This window comes from Micromesistius poutassou (genome assembly GCF_964030765.1).
Source record: "Micromesistius poutassou genome assembly, chromosome: 5".
Lineage (NCBI taxonomy): Eukaryota > Metazoa > Chordata > Actinopteri > Gadiformes > Gadidae > Micromesistius > Micromesistius poutassou.
The window spans coordinates 21,087,773-21,106,531 of NC_140275.1; the positions used below are offsets into that span (position 1 = coordinate 21,087,773).

General features: G+C 45.2%; 1 protein-coding gene across 1 annotated transcript in view; it reads left to right on the forward strand.

Annotated features, from left to right (window-relative positions):
• The first annotated feature begins 3,071 nt into the window (after positions 1 to 3,071).
• The window catches only part of mtmr3 (myotubularin related protein 3), a 28,873-nt gene continuing 13,185 nt past the window's right edge, over positions 3,072 to 18,759 (forward strand). Inside the window, 12 exon segments of the mRNA XM_084468696.1 lie at positions 3,072 to 3,331; positions 4,747 to 4,819; positions 6,064 to 6,128; positions 7,739 to 7,828; positions 8,122 to 8,238; positions 13,651 to 13,733; positions 14,426 to 14,592; positions 15,264 to 15,360; positions 15,952 to 16,065; positions 16,382 to 16,575; positions 17,786 to 17,917; positions 18,485 to 18,596. Coding sequence (XP_084324822.1) covers positions 6,126 to 6,128; positions 7,739 to 7,828; positions 8,122 to 8,238; positions 13,651 to 13,733; positions 14,426 to 14,592; positions 15,264 to 15,360; positions 15,952 to 16,065; positions 16,382 to 16,575; positions 17,786 to 17,917; positions 18,485 to 18,596 — 1,109 coding nt within the window. The 5' untranslated portion in view covers positions 3,072 to 3,331; positions 4,747 to 4,819; positions 6,064 to 6,125.

The following is an 18,759-nucleotide window of genomic DNA, read 5'->3' on the forward strand; positions in this document are numbered from 1 at the left end:
ACTTTTTTATACTCAGAACAAGTAACTAAATATTCAATACATCTTGTACGAACTACTTATGGCACTTAGGTTTTCATTATTGCGGGGAAAAATTCAAGACATTTTCAAAAATATTGAAATTATGCTTACTTAGTGTCCACAAGTCTTGCCTTTACTGTATCGTTGAAGTTGGTAGTAAACACTTGCACATGTCTAAATAGTTCAGAGAACTTTGATTGTATTATCTAGAGATATATATTACACAATAACAGAAAAACAATATCATGACGTTCTTGGAACAGTAAAAAAAAAAAAACTGGAGCTGATTATATTGAACTAAGAGTATACAGAGTTAATGAACCAAACCCGTTTGAGCCAGTTCTGGTCTGGCAAGCTTGCCCACGTTTTAGACCTTCTCTCAGGGTAGTCTTGCAATTTGAAGCTTTACTCAACAGTTGCCCTCATCAGCAGTGGAGGGATATGGTAAAACACAAAGTACCCGGTGTAAAGGACGGTTGTTGTTGTATTGTAAAAGGACTCGCGGAAGCGATGACGTCTATAGAGGGATATGCGAATGAGCAGGACGCTGCTCCAATGGCAAGAGCTGTAGCAGATGTGTCATAAAGTGTGGTTGTACTGATGACACTGACAAGTCTCTTCTCAACATTTTGACACGTGTTTCTCGTGCAAATATAGGAACCTTTCATGTAGCCGCATACAACTTTTTTGCTATTTTCATAGCCTCTGTTTAGGTGCATTATATACTGTATGGTCAGAAATTGCATTCCCTGTATGGGGATCTCATTGTCTTAATGGTCACACCGGACACATGGCAGAAAGCGAACTGTACTTCTTCAGTCCGTTACCTCTTTATATAAACTTCCTGCTATTATTTCCATTTGCATGCAATTTCATTCTTATTACACTACAGGGAACAAACAGGCTGTGTTTATAATTGTTGTTTAGCCACTTATTCACCACTGAACTGCTTTTCTTTTGGTTGACCTCAGACTAGTCCACACACTACATACACCCAGCTCCCAGAGTGTCAAAGCGAGGCCCAGCACCAATGAAGGAGAGTTCTGTTCATTAGGATGCAAAGAAGCCCAATGGATTGTCAATGCTTAAATTACTAAAGTGAAACATTAAAAATCAAGAATTCTGTGCCATATCACGCCTCATTGAGTCATCTCGAGAGGAACTTCCTGCGGTCAATTGTGATTTGGGAATGTGGCTTTTCTAGCCACATAGAAAAAAAGCAAAGCTTTTATATCAAGAGGCCTAAACAATAGATTGTTTTGCTTTCTTTTTTGATTGACATTAGTCCTTAGACAATGAAGACGTCAGTATAATTTCAGTGACTGCATGCAGGGTTGTCAGTATGGATGCAGATAGATATTTACAACTCTGAGTGAGGATTTGTCAATAAGTGAAAATTTACTTTGGAGTTCCAACTGTGAGATGTAACTTGAGAAACAAGTGTTCTTCAGGCTCAAATCACTTTACTATACCATACGTTACAAGGTATATTATTACATGTTAAAGAATCGACAAAAGTATGCCAAGCGTCTTGAAGTTAAATTTACATGTGTATCAAGCCATCGTTCAATACATAAAGATCCTGTTGAAGACCCGGCTGTGTTGTGTTATTATTAACATGCAGAGTTCAACCACCTTCTATGAGGATAAATACATATTTAGTCTTTTGACAGAATGGCTATGTGAGTGAATTCAAATACAGGTCACAGGGGGTAAGGCATCTTGCTCAAGGATAGAGCAAGATGCCCTGGGGTCAAACCTCTATCTTAAGTCTCAGGAATCTGCAGTTTGGAATAAGGTGTCTCATCATTGTGGTTTATAGCGTAATTAACACTGCTGCTGCTCCCAATACACTGTATAATGGCATTAACGTGTTAAATTGGATATTCTTAGACAATTGCTGGACAAATCAGTTTGTTATAATTTGAGTGGGTGTCCAATAATCTCCATTGGAGTCGAACGTATCAATTTTGGAGGTAAATGTGTGAATGTTTTAACAGTGTTTTACTGCTTCCAATATGATAATAGTCAACATGATTATAGTCCCTTTGTGGTACCATGGACTATTCTAGTTCTAATCTAGTCTGGGGTCTGCTACTCTATCTGTTATTTATACCTGACTGAAATCCTGCTCCAGACAGCAGTTATCAGACCACAGCTCAGGGAAAGCAATCTCTATGCATACCAAGACCTTATTTTCCCTCTTTTCAGCAACATCTGTGGTCTCTAAGCAACTGCATGGTCTTGCTAAAACAATCACTGCATAATGTTGGTTTTATCTTTTTGTCTGTGTAACAAACAACCACTTAAATTAAGAAAACCAATCCATCCGTTTGGTTAAAAAGATTTTGCTTTCATATGTATTGTTGCTTTGTTCCTGGAGGCCAAGTAATACAGGCGTGCCTTGTTTCTTTTAGTCAGTGAAAGTTGATAATCAGTGTGTGTATATATATATATATATATATATATATGATCTAAGAAGACTCATTTCAAGCACCTCGCTTCAGTAGGTCAATATTCAAAGATAGTTTATTAGCCTTGATCAGATTATATTACCGTATAGATTGTTGTAGCCACATCATGCCACACATACTAAAATGTTTATATTCGAGGCTTCCTGGATACTACGTCTTATTCCACTATTAGTAACAAAGTATAATTCTTTATCAGTGATGATTTATGAACCGAAGTTGGTGTTGTTAAAGGTAACTGGCTATTTTCAATATTTAGCGATGAAAAGCAGTGAATTGATCAATAGGTTTTCGGATATAACCATTATCAATAACCAATATTATTACATTTATTCGTTTCTACTTCTACTCATTAAGGGGTCTATATCTATAAGCGCGTGTTGTCACCCGTTCAGATGTATTGTCTGACAGAAATCGTGGCGCCTTTACCATCCTCCATCCCAATGTTTACATGACTTTGGCTGCGTGGTCTGCTGCCGACGGGCTCCTCCCCTCCGCCCCTCCCCTCTGTCAAGGAGCCGACCGCCGACGTCATGACGTCACGTTCGCACGGATCGCGTCGTCGGTGCTGGGGGGGACTAGTATTCGCGGCGATGGCGACGACGAAGAACACTGCTCGGCGCCCGACCTGGGCGCAGTGAAAACTGGCTTCGGCTCGGATATGACTAATGTTTATTTGATCCGGTGTTTTTCATTGTTGATTGGCTGCACTGATCTTCGACTGAACCGTTGGCTCTAAGTGCTCCCCGTCCGCGGCGAGTCTGCCGGTGGCTGTTCCGCTCAGCAGAGGCCTCCGCGTCGGGGTCCGCCCTCCATCTCACAACAACAACAAAACCTCTCCGGTGAGCCGCCGTAGCGCCGCTAGCTAACAGACACAACTGTTAGGTCTGCATTAAAAACAGAACTACTCCTAATCCCAATGAGACCCCTGACCACGGTCCGGTTAGTCCAGTGAGTGGTGGATAACTAGACACTAGGGGCTCAGGGTTATTCTAGCTTAACTTAACCCGGGGTTGACGGGAAGTTTTTCAACAGCGACTAAAAGCAACACCGCCGCCTGTGCAGCGCTCTTTCGCTCCCTCGCAGATAATAAATACAGATAACAAATGTGTGTCATGGCATTATCTGTCTGTCACGTTAGTGCTGCGCTATCCTGGCTGTTTCCCCGAGCTGTTCAACGTGAGCACGTCCCAGCACAGTGTTTTGAATAAACGCGACAACGTAAACATGACATCGTTTAACAATTCTATGTATTGCTGCTAGCAATGCACGCTACATTGTTACATTGCATACATTTATAATCCGATGTTTAGAAATATTCGATCCGTCTACGTTGTCCCTCCCTATGGCTTTTTTTTTTTTAAATCTACCATTACTTCCCTTGATCACTTATCGTTTTGTATTTTATTTACGGTTTCTGACTGTACACAATAATCTGCTGAATAATGCTTCATGTTGTAATACACAGTGGCCTGTCGCGGGATAGGAGTCACGTTAAGGCTCTAATGGACTTAGCCTGCTCTGTGCCCCTCTTAACATGGACCCGGTCTGGACCCGCTCTGGGTCGCAGCCACGGCTCTCATGATCCCGATGCGGTAAACATAGCCTGCGAGTGTGTGCTGGAGATATGCTTTATCGGCTTGAGACAGCCTTGAGTGTAGTTCCTGACTCTGATACTCTGGTTGGATAGCCAAGTGTGGTAATTAATTTGCTTACTAAGTAGACCGACGGGTCCGGCTTGAGTACGCCCACTTCGATATTCAAGCAGCTCCGGTTTAGCAAACCCTAGTATTTAAAAAATGCACTTGAATGCCTATGGATTATATTATTCTGACCTACTGAGATCGGATTTACAGAGATCAGATTTCAGTTTTGTCAAGTTTTGCTGTTTTCTCTAATTGGAAAAAGTCTGCACATGCCCAGTTTTCTATCCTCAACTGGAGATGGAAAACTAATAAGCAATCCAATGTGACTGATTAAACTTTACTTGCTGGCAGGATTACATAAACTCCAAATGGACCCAACTGACTCCATGTCATTCCCCCCAAACATGTGGAAGGTGTGTGTCCTATTCTTGGCTCATTTAAAGGCTGCCCTTACCACCAGAACATCTATATTTGCCTCTGAATAATAAGGGCTATTGTAGGGTTAGTCTGCAGCGGATGGGGAACACTGTCACTTTACCGAATACCAAGAGAGTTATAAAGAAAACATTTGGTCTTAAATCACTTGCATGTTCGCTGACTCTCTCTAACAGATTTCCATGCCCCACCACTAAACCCTTGAGGACAGGATTGCGAGACCTCCTCGTCTGTTGCTTTCTGCTTGTGGTAAGTGATGAAATAAATACTCTCCTGAAAATTGCGGTCAGCTCGGTGTCAATTTTACTGCTATGTTTTTTTTAAATTAACAATTGATTGGGTCAGTTCTGAATTTCATATGATGCATAAGAAGCACACTTGATGATCCCTTGAAATGTGCTTGCAAGGCGCCCATGTCTTTGACTGTTGGGACATTTTAATGTGGGACTGTTTCACCACTTACCTTATTATAGCAGGGCCAGTTGGCAACCGGCGCCACATCAGCTCAGTCAATGGTATCCAAGAGGCATTTGATGTTTGGCCCTCGTGTGGGTTTGTGGAAGTCTCCACCAGCCTTTACTTCCCTTGCATCTCCCAGGCCTGGTATCTGCTAGTCTCCAGATGTAATCCAAGCAGTGGATAAGGGTAAATCAGACGTATGGATTAATAATGAACTCAAATAGACCATTATTTGGATATCAGAGATCACACAAACAGGAAATGGGAACAACATAAGTGGTTCAACACTTGAGCAAATAAGGGTGATGTCATGACCCCAAAGATCTACTAGTGTCAACAGAGTAACTATCAGAGATAACCTTGCCATGAATATGGCTTCGCAACTATCTGAGAGGGAAATATGGGTCATCCAGACCGGAAAATCCACAATCGCTGACTCGTTGGATTTTACTGCCTCTCTTCATTTTCACAACAGAACAATTTGCTAATGGAGAGTAGATTCTTGATTGCAAAAAAGGCAGCAAAGCTTGTGGGGGGGGGATTGCAGGCTTTTTTCAAAGAGGCAGGGCTGAGTGCGCCTGCTTTCAGAACACTGCTGGTTATGTAACAAGGTGTCAGATTATGTGCGCGCTGCCCATGAGTACGGCTCTATACTGAATGGTCTCTGATTCTGTACAGCGCTCCCTGGCTCTGTGGCGGGGGATGGACAGTAGGTTGGGTAGGCAACCATCTCTGCCAATATTTTTTAATTTTCTCCAGAATACAATGTTTGCCAAGTAGTACTCGTAAAACATACTGTTACCCTGTAACCCAACTTGTCTTGTGACTCCGTTGACAATGGAGCAAAAGAAAAATGTCGATCTAATCAAGTAGACCTTGATTTACAGGTTGTCTACGCAAAAAGCAATAAGCAAACCACATTTAAACATATGTTTAAATAAATCAAGACAGGGATATATTTTATATATTATATGATAAGTAGATGTGAAGCATATTTGATTTTTTGATTTTCTCTTTTGTCTTCTCTCCCACAGCCTGGGATTCAGTCCCAGGGAAGAGCATCTGTGTCTGAAGACCCCACTCCTTCCTGGGGACCATGGTACAGCTCCTCACAATGCATGTCATTACAGGGCCTCTTAGGGAAGCACTCTGCTTCTCTAGGTAGGCTGTCTGCTTTGTTTTGTATACAGAATTGGAAACCCTGCCTTTTATTTATCTCCTTTTTTTTGGTGGCTAACCAGCCCTCTCTACTATCCAGCAGGCAATTACAGCCTCCACAGCCATGTCCAATTTTCAACCAATGAAGTGTGTGGGTGTTTCTGTCACTCTGCAAGTGGGTGTGTCCTAGTGTTGTGGATACCAGTGTACTTTAATTTGCACCACACATCTAACCTGGTCTTTGCTTAAGTAAAAGGGGGATCGGAATTTTTGGTGAGGGTGTGCGAGATATTGTTTAGTCTATGGTTCTATCTATTGACTGGACGGGTCTGGCGCCAGTGGGGCTGGTGCATGGATGTGTGTGATGCATCGAGTAGGATGGCGATTTAATAAATAGACACACCATTAGAATGAGAATGTTTAACATTTGATCAGATAACCTTATAATGCGGCTGGGCTGGCCCAAAATATATGAATCACCGAGGGCTCGAGCTTAAGGACGTCTTGTCGGCCTTGAGGCGGAAAAAACAGGTTTGGGAAGGATTACAATTTCGGAAAAGTTTGTTTTAACGTTGGTGAAATACAAATGGAAGACTAGCCTCGTGACATGAGCTCTGTAGTGCACAGTAGAGAGCAGCAGACGACCGAAAGCAAAGCCGGCTCCTCTGTGAGTCCTTCTGCTTTATGTGAAACTAACTGCCATGTGAAGACGAGCGAGAGCAAATCTCCCAAATAACGATCACTCTAAAGGCCACCACTGAAGCGTTACGTGGCCAAAACAATCGCAGCCACAGTACTTGTATGTAAACAGACCTCTCACAATGTGCAGCAAAACAAGGCTTTCTTGAAACCTTTTATAGCGGTTATACTTTATAACCGCTTTCCTTTTTGGGATGGCTTGGATGTATTTCCGGATGGTTCTAGGAGGATGGTGAAAGAAGGAGTTAGTTAAGAGCCCTGTATCCTACCTCAGTTTTGTATTCGGACGCATTAACACTTTTCCACTACATTGATAGCACTTTGATACCCTCCGTCCAGTATGGGAATCGACAAAAGACAGACTTTGGACTCACTGGTCGTAATGATAGTATTTATTCAATAGTCTAGGCTTCTCCCCAGGATTTTGTTTTCCATGGTGGCGCTCCCACTAGTTAGCTTCCGCTCTGGAAATAAGAGGTTGTGCCGTAAGCCTTTTGATGCGTCTCTGTAATCACATTCGTGGAAGGTTGTTGGGGATGTTTTGAAAACTGATAAATAACTGGTTTTCATTGCTTGTTAAACACTCGCCACTTCTGAACCCTAAGTAAGGGTTTCGGGTGTCTTGTCAGAGGATAGCTGCACCTGAATTCGTTATTGGTCAATTGAAACCGCAGAAAACAGTTGGCACTGTTTATTCGAAGCGCCCAAGTGTGTTAAGTTGAGGGTTTATTGCGAGAGATGTCAAACAAACAACACATCCTTCTAGTCCTTCGTTCCTGGGGCCAAACAGAGACTTGAGGGGAATGTTGCGCATTGTGTTGGTTCTGTCTCACCCTACTTGTGGCCCTACAGGAGGAGGAGGGCCAGCAGACCCTGGAGTGCGTCCAGGCCAACCAGATCTTCCCCAAGAAGTCCCCTGTCCTGGAGGAGGAGAACATGCAGGTGAGTCAAAACATCTGGAAAACTGGGGTATTTGCATTAAAAAAAATTCATGAACAATATTAAGCATTGGACTCCAGTCTTTTGTATTGGATGCTTTCAATTTGAGAAAGTATGCATTAGCAAGCTCAGGAATGCCTCTAAAATATAAAGCACACATTCTTACAGCAACGATTACCGACAAAGTTAGCATGATGTTTTGTTGTTGAACAGCATACATTCCACTACGTTTATGTTAAAGTGGAGGCTATGGTTCTGATTGTGTGTGTATGGTTCTCTACCTGCCTCCATGCCAGGTTCCCTTCTCCCAGCTGCATGGCGAGTTCACGGAGTACGTGGGGAGGGCGGAGGACGCCATCATCGCCATGTCCAACTACCGGCTCCACATCAAGTTCAAGGAGTCTGTGGTTAATGTGAGTCAAGTCCACTAAATACACCAATAGTTTGGTAGCGTTTTAGAGGATGACCTTAACGGCAGCCTCCTACCGTGTGCCGTGTACGATACGGAGGACAGAGTGGAAGCAGTGTCCACAGTGTTGATCAAAGCAAAATTCCACACCATACCGCTAACTATATTTATACCGCTCTAGTAAGTGGCTTAAAGCAATCCGTCCCGTGTTACCCACCCATTTCACCGTGTTGGGTCAAATGAGTATGGGTGGGGAGGGGCACGCAGATCTCTCTCTCTCTCTCTCGCTCTCACTCTCGCTCTCTCGCTCTCTCTCGCTCTCTCTCGCTCTCGTTGCTGCAGTTCTAGTGTTTTTGTTGCCGTTTGCTTTGTTGGAGAAAGTGAGGGAGCGCAAAAAAGGGGGTCCACCTTCTTTAAAGGTTCTACATGTAACTGTTGTATAAGGGTTAGTGTTTCAGAACCCCACCATTTAGACATTTAATACTGTTCCTAACTTTCCATCAACGACTAGTTTAATATGTTTCCCATAAACAAGCAAGGCAGCAGGTGATCTTACCCTCCGTGTTTGGTTACTTGGCTGCTGCTGCTGAGCAACCAGCCAAGGGGTTGAGCTGCACTCCTTCAGTTCTCCTTTTCTTCTTCCTCCTTCTATCATTCTCAGGATTTGTAAACACAAGAAAACAAAAATGTATTAAATTCTTGTCCATAGACCACAAAATGTCACTATTGCTTCAATATTAACTACAGAGATGTGTGGCAAAGGGCCGCACATTTTTATTACAGTCCCCTGATTACGAAGTATTCACCTAAAATGTAAAAATATGTTAAATGATTATATATTATGTGGTATTTACCACTTGTAAATGGGTTTACAAGTGGTAAAGGTTACTACAGAGAAACTTCACTCATCAACTCAACTAAGTAGTTTTCTAGTTGTAGTTGTGACAGTTTAAAGTTGGTATGGTTTGTAATAAATTGATATAATTCTGTACTTTCTAGTGAAGTAGGCAACCAATTCTACTAAACACCTTTATTACTCATCAATGAAGGTAACAATTGTAGTTATACAAGGTTTATGTTGTTAAAAGCTCAAGTTGAATTATGTACAATCTAGAAATTGGGGTGGTACTTTCTAATACACTACTTTTTCTCAAATAGTTATTGTTCATGGCTCCGCCCATTTATAAAGGGTTCATTCGATTTAAATTGAAAGATTACATCAATACTTACCTGGTAACAACCTTGATAGGAACAGTTTTCCTCTAGTGTCATGGTACATCATTTTAAACACTGGGTACATTCTTGCAGATGTTCTACAGTTTAAGACTGTAAACTTCCCTGGTATCACTCGGCTCCAACCATATCCCTCGTAAACCCAACATATACTGTTAAAGGAAGGCTTTTTGTTTTTCCATGGTATTACCAGGGTTTAACAATATTCTTATAACAAAAAACGCGTAACTTGAAGCCTGGCAAGATGGATTCTCACGTTTTGATTCTATTAATGAATTAGGCCGGCCGTCTGCTCGGCGGGAAAGTCCAACAACAATCTTCCTATCCTTCCTCCACAAATGAAGTTATAAAGGAAATGAGAATGATGACGGGGAGAACATTGAAGAAGCGTGTCGCTGCCAGTGGAAGTGCTGAGAGGAGTTCAATCTGAGCTCTGTGCTTTAAGGGAATGTGTGCTTGAGCCAATTCAAGTCAATGCAAGCTTAATATTGCATGGAAAAGGGCATGTCTTACTTAACAACATTGCAGAACATATATGCTAAACGTTTGTGTTTATTGCTTGGACAAGGAATAACCAGTTACAGGTATAGGGTTAGATCATGGTAATTCCATGGAAACAAACAAGGCTTCATTTTTCAGACAGTTCATCCTACTTTACCTGTGTTTTTCCACAGGTAAGTGTTAAGTGTTTTTACTTAGTTATGTTGTGGAACATTAATGGTACATGTTCATTTTAATCGCATGGACAATGGACTATTCTATTTCAAGGGAAATGGTGAGAGCCTGATAATAACATGAAATCAAACAAGGCTTTGTCCTTGTACAGGACAGTTTCAGCTTATTACTGAGTCAGTTGTTATGTCTTACTTGGTAACATTGCAGAGCATGTATGGTGCAAGTATGTTTCAATTTCATGGAGTAAATGAGGAAATTACATGAGTAAACAACTGCAAGAATTGACCCAGTATTTTGAAATATGTACCATGGCCCAAGATGTGAACTAAGGGAAATCTAATGAGCCCTTTATAAAAGGCTCGAGCCATGAACAACTATTTAAGAATAGTAACTTATTGGAAAGTACTATCTTTATTTCTGGATGCAGAATACAACTTGGACTGTTCAACATAAACCTTGGATGACTACACTTGTACCTTGAATGGAAGGGTACTAGAGGAGGTATTTCTAATGATTAGTTGCCTACTTTCCTAGGAAGTACCCAATTATATCTGAAATATTTCCCACCTTCCAACTAACGGTCACAATTACATGGGACCAAGCGCGATTGGTTAAACAGATTTATTGGCAGGCTAAAAGCCATAAAAAAATACCTTGGTGTGATTAAAATTAATGTCCCTTTTTCAATACAATTCATATATCTATGAAAGAAGCTCATCACTTCACACCTGGCTTCCCAATGCTGTGGTAGAGGATTACATTATTTTGTAAGTACCTACTTGCGCCATACACAATACAGGCAGGTACATGCCACCATAGACGTTGGAAAGAGGGGGTTAGGGAGGGGGGGGGGGGGTCAGTTAGTTGCAATCTGCAACCTCACCACTAGTTGCCACCTCAACTTTGCACACTGGACCATTTTTTTTTTTTTTTTTTCCGGTTCTGCGTTTCGATACCGTAATAGGAACTTTTTTCTTTCTAACCGCATGCCAAAGCCAGCCAAAACAATGTGATAATGAATGGGGGGTGGGGGGGGGGGGGTCATCAACAATGCATTATTAGACAAAGTAATTGCAGTAGAACTGATGGTTGTCAAAATAACTAGATGCTAACCTTCCCTAAGCGTATAGAGTGAAACCTTGCTGTGTGTCTGGTGCATGTGGATGTATGGAGCTCTGTCAGAGAGGCATTTTTGTTCATAGCTGTGTAAATCTTTGCAGTCATAGAAAAACCCATGTTTAGACCACAAAGCACAAGTGTCGTTGCTGGTCATGACTTGGCGTATTTGATTTAATTTAACTTTTATTTAATTTCTCCTGATCGACTAATGCAGTGGTTCCCATCCTTTCTTGGCCGGGACACTTCATCTGCTTCAACTCAAATAGTTTTTACCCAATAAGCATTTATATCAGTGTCCCTTTGAACGTAATCACATCACACTTCTACACACTACTAGTTTGCCTGTGGCTATGAATACTAAGGCAGTCCGTTTATACAGGACATCTTTGTGTAGTTTAAAATAAACTGTTTTGCCAAAGTGGATGTCCTGCGACCCCATATACACATCAGGGGACCGCCGACCCACAGGTTGGGAACCACTGGACCAATGACTTGGTTAGCTATTAGGGAGCAGCCACCCCCCCAATCCACACCAAAACACCACTGAAGAATAACTATAAGTGTTTGCATAATTCCATCTTCACTTCTGTTATTATTCCGTTATGAATGAGACAATTTAGCTTTTAGCTCCCTCGTAATATCTGACCTCATTTCTGACCAATAAGGGCAACAAGTGTTTAGGGGAATCCATCCAGCATGTCAATTACATACAGTATAGGGCCATATTTGAAAAAAAATAAGGAAGTTAGTTTGGTTGTACTGTTAAGTAACTTGCAAAACATGAAAAATAATTGTGATTGGATCGTGATCCTGCCTGAAAGAAAGTGTCATATATTTTTGCGATATCGCCCACCCCTACCCTCCTGCACTCATAACCATCATGCAGTCATTACTCTCATGCAGTCATAACGCTCATACACAACCCTCATGCAGTCATAACACTCATGCACTTATTGAGTGGATGTGGCACCCCTAGACCTCACAACCCCCTGGCCTCTAGACCAACCAGCGGTGGGAAAGGTGGTGATGAGAAAGAGGGAGACGGGGAGAGAAGAGGAGGGGAGAGGAGGGGAGGGGAGAGAAGAGGAGGGGAGAGGAGGGGAGGGGAGGGGAGGGGAGGGGAGAGAGCTGGAGATGCATGACGAGGGAACAACAGAGTGGCCGCTAACCCAGCAGCCCAGGCTATTACGAAGGGCGCCTTGCAGGCCGGGGGGGCCTGGATTAGAGGAGCGGAAATTCAGACGCAGCCAGAATGTACAGACGGAAGCACAGCCATCAAGATGGCCCGAAGCACTTTTATTTCAACAAACTTGTGTTGGATAACCGTTTTTGTTTTTCTGTTGTTTTTTAGCTGAGTTGTTGTTGTGAGGTGTCTGTAAGTACCCTGCGGTGCTGCACGCTGTGTGGGGTGGTGCACGTGGCTGTCATGTGCTTTTGCGTGTGTGCACACGTGTGGACGTACATGTCTGTTAATCCGTGCGAATGGGTGAGGTGGAGGCCGTTTTTATGACTTCCAAGGGTGGGCGAGGAGGGGTAGAGGTCTATCCTGGGGAGGGCTCGATGCTGCCATTCCCATGTAAGGGAATCCCCTGGATTCAAACTCGTATGGCTCGATTAAAGGAAACCAACAGCATTCTAGGAGTCGTGGATTCCAGAAAGACGCTTGCTCCATCAACCAGCAAAAGGATCATAATAGTGTTTGTTTTGGAGGGATGTGATTGGACAGCACTGCTGTACAGGCTACACATATATGTTATAACCCATTGTGTGTGTGGATATATTGTCGGGTCGTTATTCTTCCTTCCTGCTCCCGCCACACGCTCAGGGCCGTCTGTCCGTCCACGCATGGCTTTGAACTGTGTGTGGAAGCGCAGCATTAAACGGCGGTTTCTGTCGGACGACCTAGCCCAGCAGAGGCATGCACTAGAGGCCAAGCCAGTGTAACAGCAATGTCCGTGTTCTCGTGCTCCTCCGCTGGGCCCAACGATAACCCGCAGATAAACATTGACCGAGCTCCGCCCGTTGATACACGTCTGCTGATCTGTGGAGACTGGTGGCAGGATTGGAGCTTTGTTGGTGGAATGCCATCGAGGGTTCATGCACAAATAACGACGCGGCATGCTAATATATTTTTTTTTTATGACACTATTGCGTAACAATCGACAACCTGTTTTTGATTGCCACTAACCGGCTTTGAAACCTTAATTCATAAAGTGGTTGCATGTGGTGGTGGCATTCCCAGCCTGCTGGTGTTGTGGAGCACATGCTATATTTGTGTGTGTGTGTGTGTGTGTGTGTGAGTGATGCTAACATTAGCATTAGTATTGACATTAGCGTAGCATGGGGGCGTGCCTCAGTGCTGAGTGACAGCCTGCCGGTTCCCCAACAGGTGCCTCTGCAGCTGATTGAGAGCGTGGAGTGCCGGGACATTTTCCAGCTGCACGTCACCTGTAAGGACTGTAAGGTGGTCAGGTAGGCCCAGCGCGCACACACACACACACACACACACACACACACACACACACACACACACACACACACACACACACACACACACACACACACCCCTCAAATGGACACATCCTTTTGAAAAGTCAAACCATCTGATCTCCTATGTATATGATGTTGTGATCATAATATGATAATGTAACATTAAAAAAACAGCAACCGATAATCAAACGTATGAAATGATCACTTTGGAGTTTCTCAGTACTGTAACATATTTCAGCCATAATATTCTCCCATAGCCACAATACTGAGTATACGTAACATAAGCCTTAAGACTGCTGCACAACCAGGCAACAGCTGATCATGAAAGGGGGCGGGCTTTTAAAGCCACAGAACACGCCCACCTCTACCTTCTTATTTAACTCGGACTCCGCCATTTTAGGTCAGAATCTCTTGGGCGGCGTATCGATTAGATGTAAAGCTTAGAGACGCTCCACGCGTGTTAGATACGATCCCTCTCCTTTTGTTTCATAGACGATAGACAATAGACCAATAACCTTAACCAAATAAAGTGAGTTAAAAGCGATCCTGTCTCGGCGGCCTTTCCTGGACCAAAATTCATAACAGTACAGTGTTGTATAATCTCATCGATCCCATTGAAAGCAAGCGATGGTAGGCGGAGGTCCTAACGGCTCCGTCACCTCCACCCTGCACAGGTGCCAGTTCTCCACCCTGGAGCAGTGCCAGGAGTGGCTGAAGCGGCTGAGTGCGGCGGGGCGGCCCCCCTCCAGCCTGGAGCTCCTCTTCTCCTTCGCCTTCCACGCCTGGTGCATGGACGTCTACGCCGGGGAGAAGGAGCAGCACGGCGAGCTCTGCAGGCCAGGTAAGGCTTCCGACCACGGGGTCCTGACCCCTGCCCACCCTGGGGTGACCCCTGCCCACCCCGGGGTGACCCCTGCCCACCCCGGGGTGACCCCTGCCCACCCCGGGGTGACCCCTGCCCACCGCGGGGTGACCCCTGCCCACCGCGGGCTGACCCCTGCCCACCCTGGGGTGACCCCTGCCCACCTCGGGCCGATCCCTGCCAACCAGCCCCTCCCCTCCCCCCTCCATTCTCCCAGACTTACCCAACTCCCTCCCAGCTGTTTCTACAGCCGTTTCTCACTACCAAGTACGCGGACTACGTACTCGCGGACTTGGAAGTACGTACTTGGCAAGTCCGGACTTTCAAGTACAGACTTCCGAGAACGCGAGTACGCACCTGCAATTGGAACAGCAGCGGACTCGATGATGCATTCTGGGATATTTAACGGTCCCAAGTCCACACGAGTCACCTCCGATGCGTCCTCGGTAGAACGGCCTCGTCGAGAACGCATCGAGAACACTTCCGGGTTTTACGACAGTACTCGCGTACTCGCGTACTTGGAATTGGAACAGTGCTTTGGGCCACCACTGATGACGTTTACCGAGAACACAAGTACACGAGAACACACGAGAACGCGAATTGAGAAACGGCTTCTGTTTTTGATGTCGTCCGTCCCCTCTTCTACGCAGGAGAACACGTGACCTCCTGGTTCAAGAACGAGGTGGAGCGGATGGGCTTTGACACCCAGAACGCCTGGAGGATATCGGACATCAACAGTAGATTCAGGTATGGGGATCTGCCCCATGAATGTGCATTTACTACCCTGGCTCCCAGGCCACCCGACAAATCCCCCCCAGGGTCCTTTACATCATGACCCAGAACAGTGTGCACGGGGGTCTTGTGGAGCCTCTGCAGGCATGTGTGCTGTGTACATCCGCCCTAAAACGTACCAGAGTACCAGAGTTCACTGTCTGCGTCATTCCCTGATCCTCTGATACATATGATCGATGGCCGCCCCCGCTGTGGACACCAGCAACCCTAGATTTAGCGGTTTCACGTTTATTTCACTCCCTATCAGCACTAGTTTAAGACGGGCAGACAAACATTGTTTTAATCTGAAGCCGCCTCTTGCATTGGGAAGATGTATCGATGTATTTATCAAGTCACAAACGCCCATCAATTTAGATCAGAACTAGCACAGACAACACACAGACTTTGTTGTATTTAGTTTTATATTATAGCCCATCAGTAAGTAGTTTTAAGGACAAGGCGTTGATAAGAGCCCATTCCAGTATGAGGTGTCTTCTGCTGATTCAATCACAGCGCACCCTCTCGTCGTCTCTGTGTCTCCCCCTCCCCTCGCCTCCCCTCTCCCAGGCTGTGCTCCAGCTACCCCCAGCAGCTGCTGGTCCCCGCCTGGATCACCGACAAGGAGCTGGAGAATGTGGCCGCCTTCCGGTCGTGGAAGAGGTTTCCAGCGGTGGTGTACAGGTCGGTTGCCGTTGCTGTTCTGTCTCCTCTTTCTGTTCCGCATGTCTTTGGCCTGTTCTCTGTGTGTGGGACACGTGACACCAGACTAGACCGAAACCTATCTACCGACGTCTCTGTAGACGTTTTCTCTTATGAAGTGTGTAGTTCCAGTGCTGTGGTGTCCCAAGCCCTGCGTAGAGGCACCTCTGTGCAGCAAGTGATGCCCATCCACCCAGCCCTTTTTACGGCATGCCGTGAAAAGGGCTTTTCAAAGTGATGCGGACTGCTCCGTGTAAATAAACATTTTTTGTCTCGATTCCTCTGCGCCGCCCTCCAGGCACCAGGGCACGGGGGCGGTGATCGCTCGCTGCGGCCAGCCGGAGGTGAGCTGGTGGGGCTGGAGGAACGCAGACGACGAGCACCTGGTGCAGTCCATCGCCAAGGCCTGCGCTGTGGACGGCATCAACCGCAAGCACCTGGCCCACTGCGGCGGCTACACCAACGGCACCGCACTGCCCGATACAGACTTCGGTAATCCCTAAGCTCATTCACTGGCACCCTTACTCTGCCGTTAGTAACGGACCATTTGTCTTATTTTATATAGTAGCTTCAGCACTTGCTCACTCATGGTGAAACGTTATCCATCGCTTTCTCTGCCTCTCGCCTTGTCTCTGTCTCTACATCTCTCTCTCTCTCTCTCTCTCTCCCCTTGTCTCTGTCTCTACATCTCTCTCTCTCTCTCTCTCTCCCCTTGTCTCTGTCTCTACATCTCTCGCTCTCTCTCTCCCCTTGTCTCTGTCTCTACATCTCTCTCTCTCTCTCTCTCTCCCCTTGTCTCTGTCTCTACATCTCTCTCTCTCTCTCTCTCTCTCCCCTTGTCTCTGTCTCTACATCTCTCTCTCTCTCTCCCCTTGTCTCTGTCTCTACATCTATCTTTCTCTCTCTCCCCTTGTCTCTGTCTCTACATCTCTCTCTCTCTCTCTCTCTCCCCTTGTCTCTCTCTCTCCCCTTGTCTCTGTCTCTACATCTCTCTCTCTCTCTCTCTCTCTCTCTCTCTCTCTCTCTCTCTCTCTCTCTCTCTCTCTCTCTCTCTCTTCCCATGTCGTTATCTCTTGCTGTACACATGTCCCCACACACATTGACATTCCTTAAATATATCCACCATCCCTACAATTATATCCACACACACACACACACACACACACACACACACACACACACACACACACACACACACACACACACACACACAGCAGCAGCTCTGCAGCCTCACTATCTGTGCTTTTTGCATCAGACAGCATTGAGCAATATGGCCTGCCAGGGCACGTCTGACAGATCTGCTGTGCACACAAACATCAGACATCCATCAAAACCCGTCCTCTGGGGAACCCTGTATCAAACCTCCACTGGAGATTCATGAATCAATCTCCTGCTAATGAATCTGCCTCCAGGGGTTCGCCTTAAAATAACTCTGTCACGTTTTGGTTATTCATAATTGATTTGGATAGAGTGCCTCCCTTTCTTGCTCGCTGCTTTTTTTTTATTGGGATGAGAGAAAACTTTTGGGTGCCTCTCCCATGGGGGTGTATACATTCACGTGATGATGAAGTCTGTATGGATCTGAGTAATAGTAACACCTTTGGAAAGGATCTAAATGGAGACGTTGAATAACAAAGACTAGAAACACATGAAAAGGACTGGCGGTTACAGTGAGCCTGTTGTTGTTGTTGTGTTGCATCAGAGTCCTCGGTGACCAACAACTCTGAGGTGGAGACGCTGGCCATCCAGCCCCACAAGCTGCTGATCCTGGACGCCCGCTCCTACGCCGCCGCCGTGGCCAACCGGGCCAAGGGGGGAGGCTGCGAGTGCCCAGGTAGGATGCATCCCTCCGGCGCCCCCCAGTGGCGCCCACCGTGGTTGTCTAACCCTAACCCCTAGTTATCTGGAGCAATGGCTACATCAGGATGGAATGCATTGAGCTAACGATTCCTGTTCATCCTCCTCTGAAGGGTAGCCAAACACGGTTCAAAGCAGACACTTAGTTGGGTGAAAATGCGTAATGCCATTCAGAGCAGACATAGTGCGGTTTCCTGAGATAAATGTAACTCTTTTAAATATAGTTGATAAAAACATAATTATTGTATTTATTGTTTAATTATGAAGCTCTTATAATTAGAAGAGAGCTGTAATTAGAGGATAATCGGTAAGAAATTGTGCTGAGATAGTAACTCCTGGGGTTGACTGCCACATCTGTACGGGACCATTTTGATTTGGTAGAGTTAATGTTTTAAATGTTGCTCTAGTCTGTACCACGCTGCTCTCTCTTTCCAACTCTCATATCGGACCTACAGCAGCTTTAAAACATTGGTGGCATTGTTTTGACTGGTTGTTGACACGTGTTTCCCTGCTGTTGTTGACGCCTGTTCCCCGGCTGTTGCAGAGTACTACCCCAACTGCGAGGTGGTGTTCATGGGCATGGCCAACATCCACTCCATCCGCAAGAGTTTCCAGTCCCTACGTTTTCTCTGCACCCAGATGCCTGATCCAGCCAAGTGAGTCTGTCTCTCTCTCTGTCTCTCTGTCTCTCTGTGTCTGTCTCTTTCACTCTCTCTCTCTCTGTCTGTCTGTCTGTCTGTCTGTCTCTCTCCGTCTCCATCTCTCTCTGTCTCTGTCTCTCTGTCTCTTTCACTCTCTCTCTGTCTGTCTGTCTGTCTG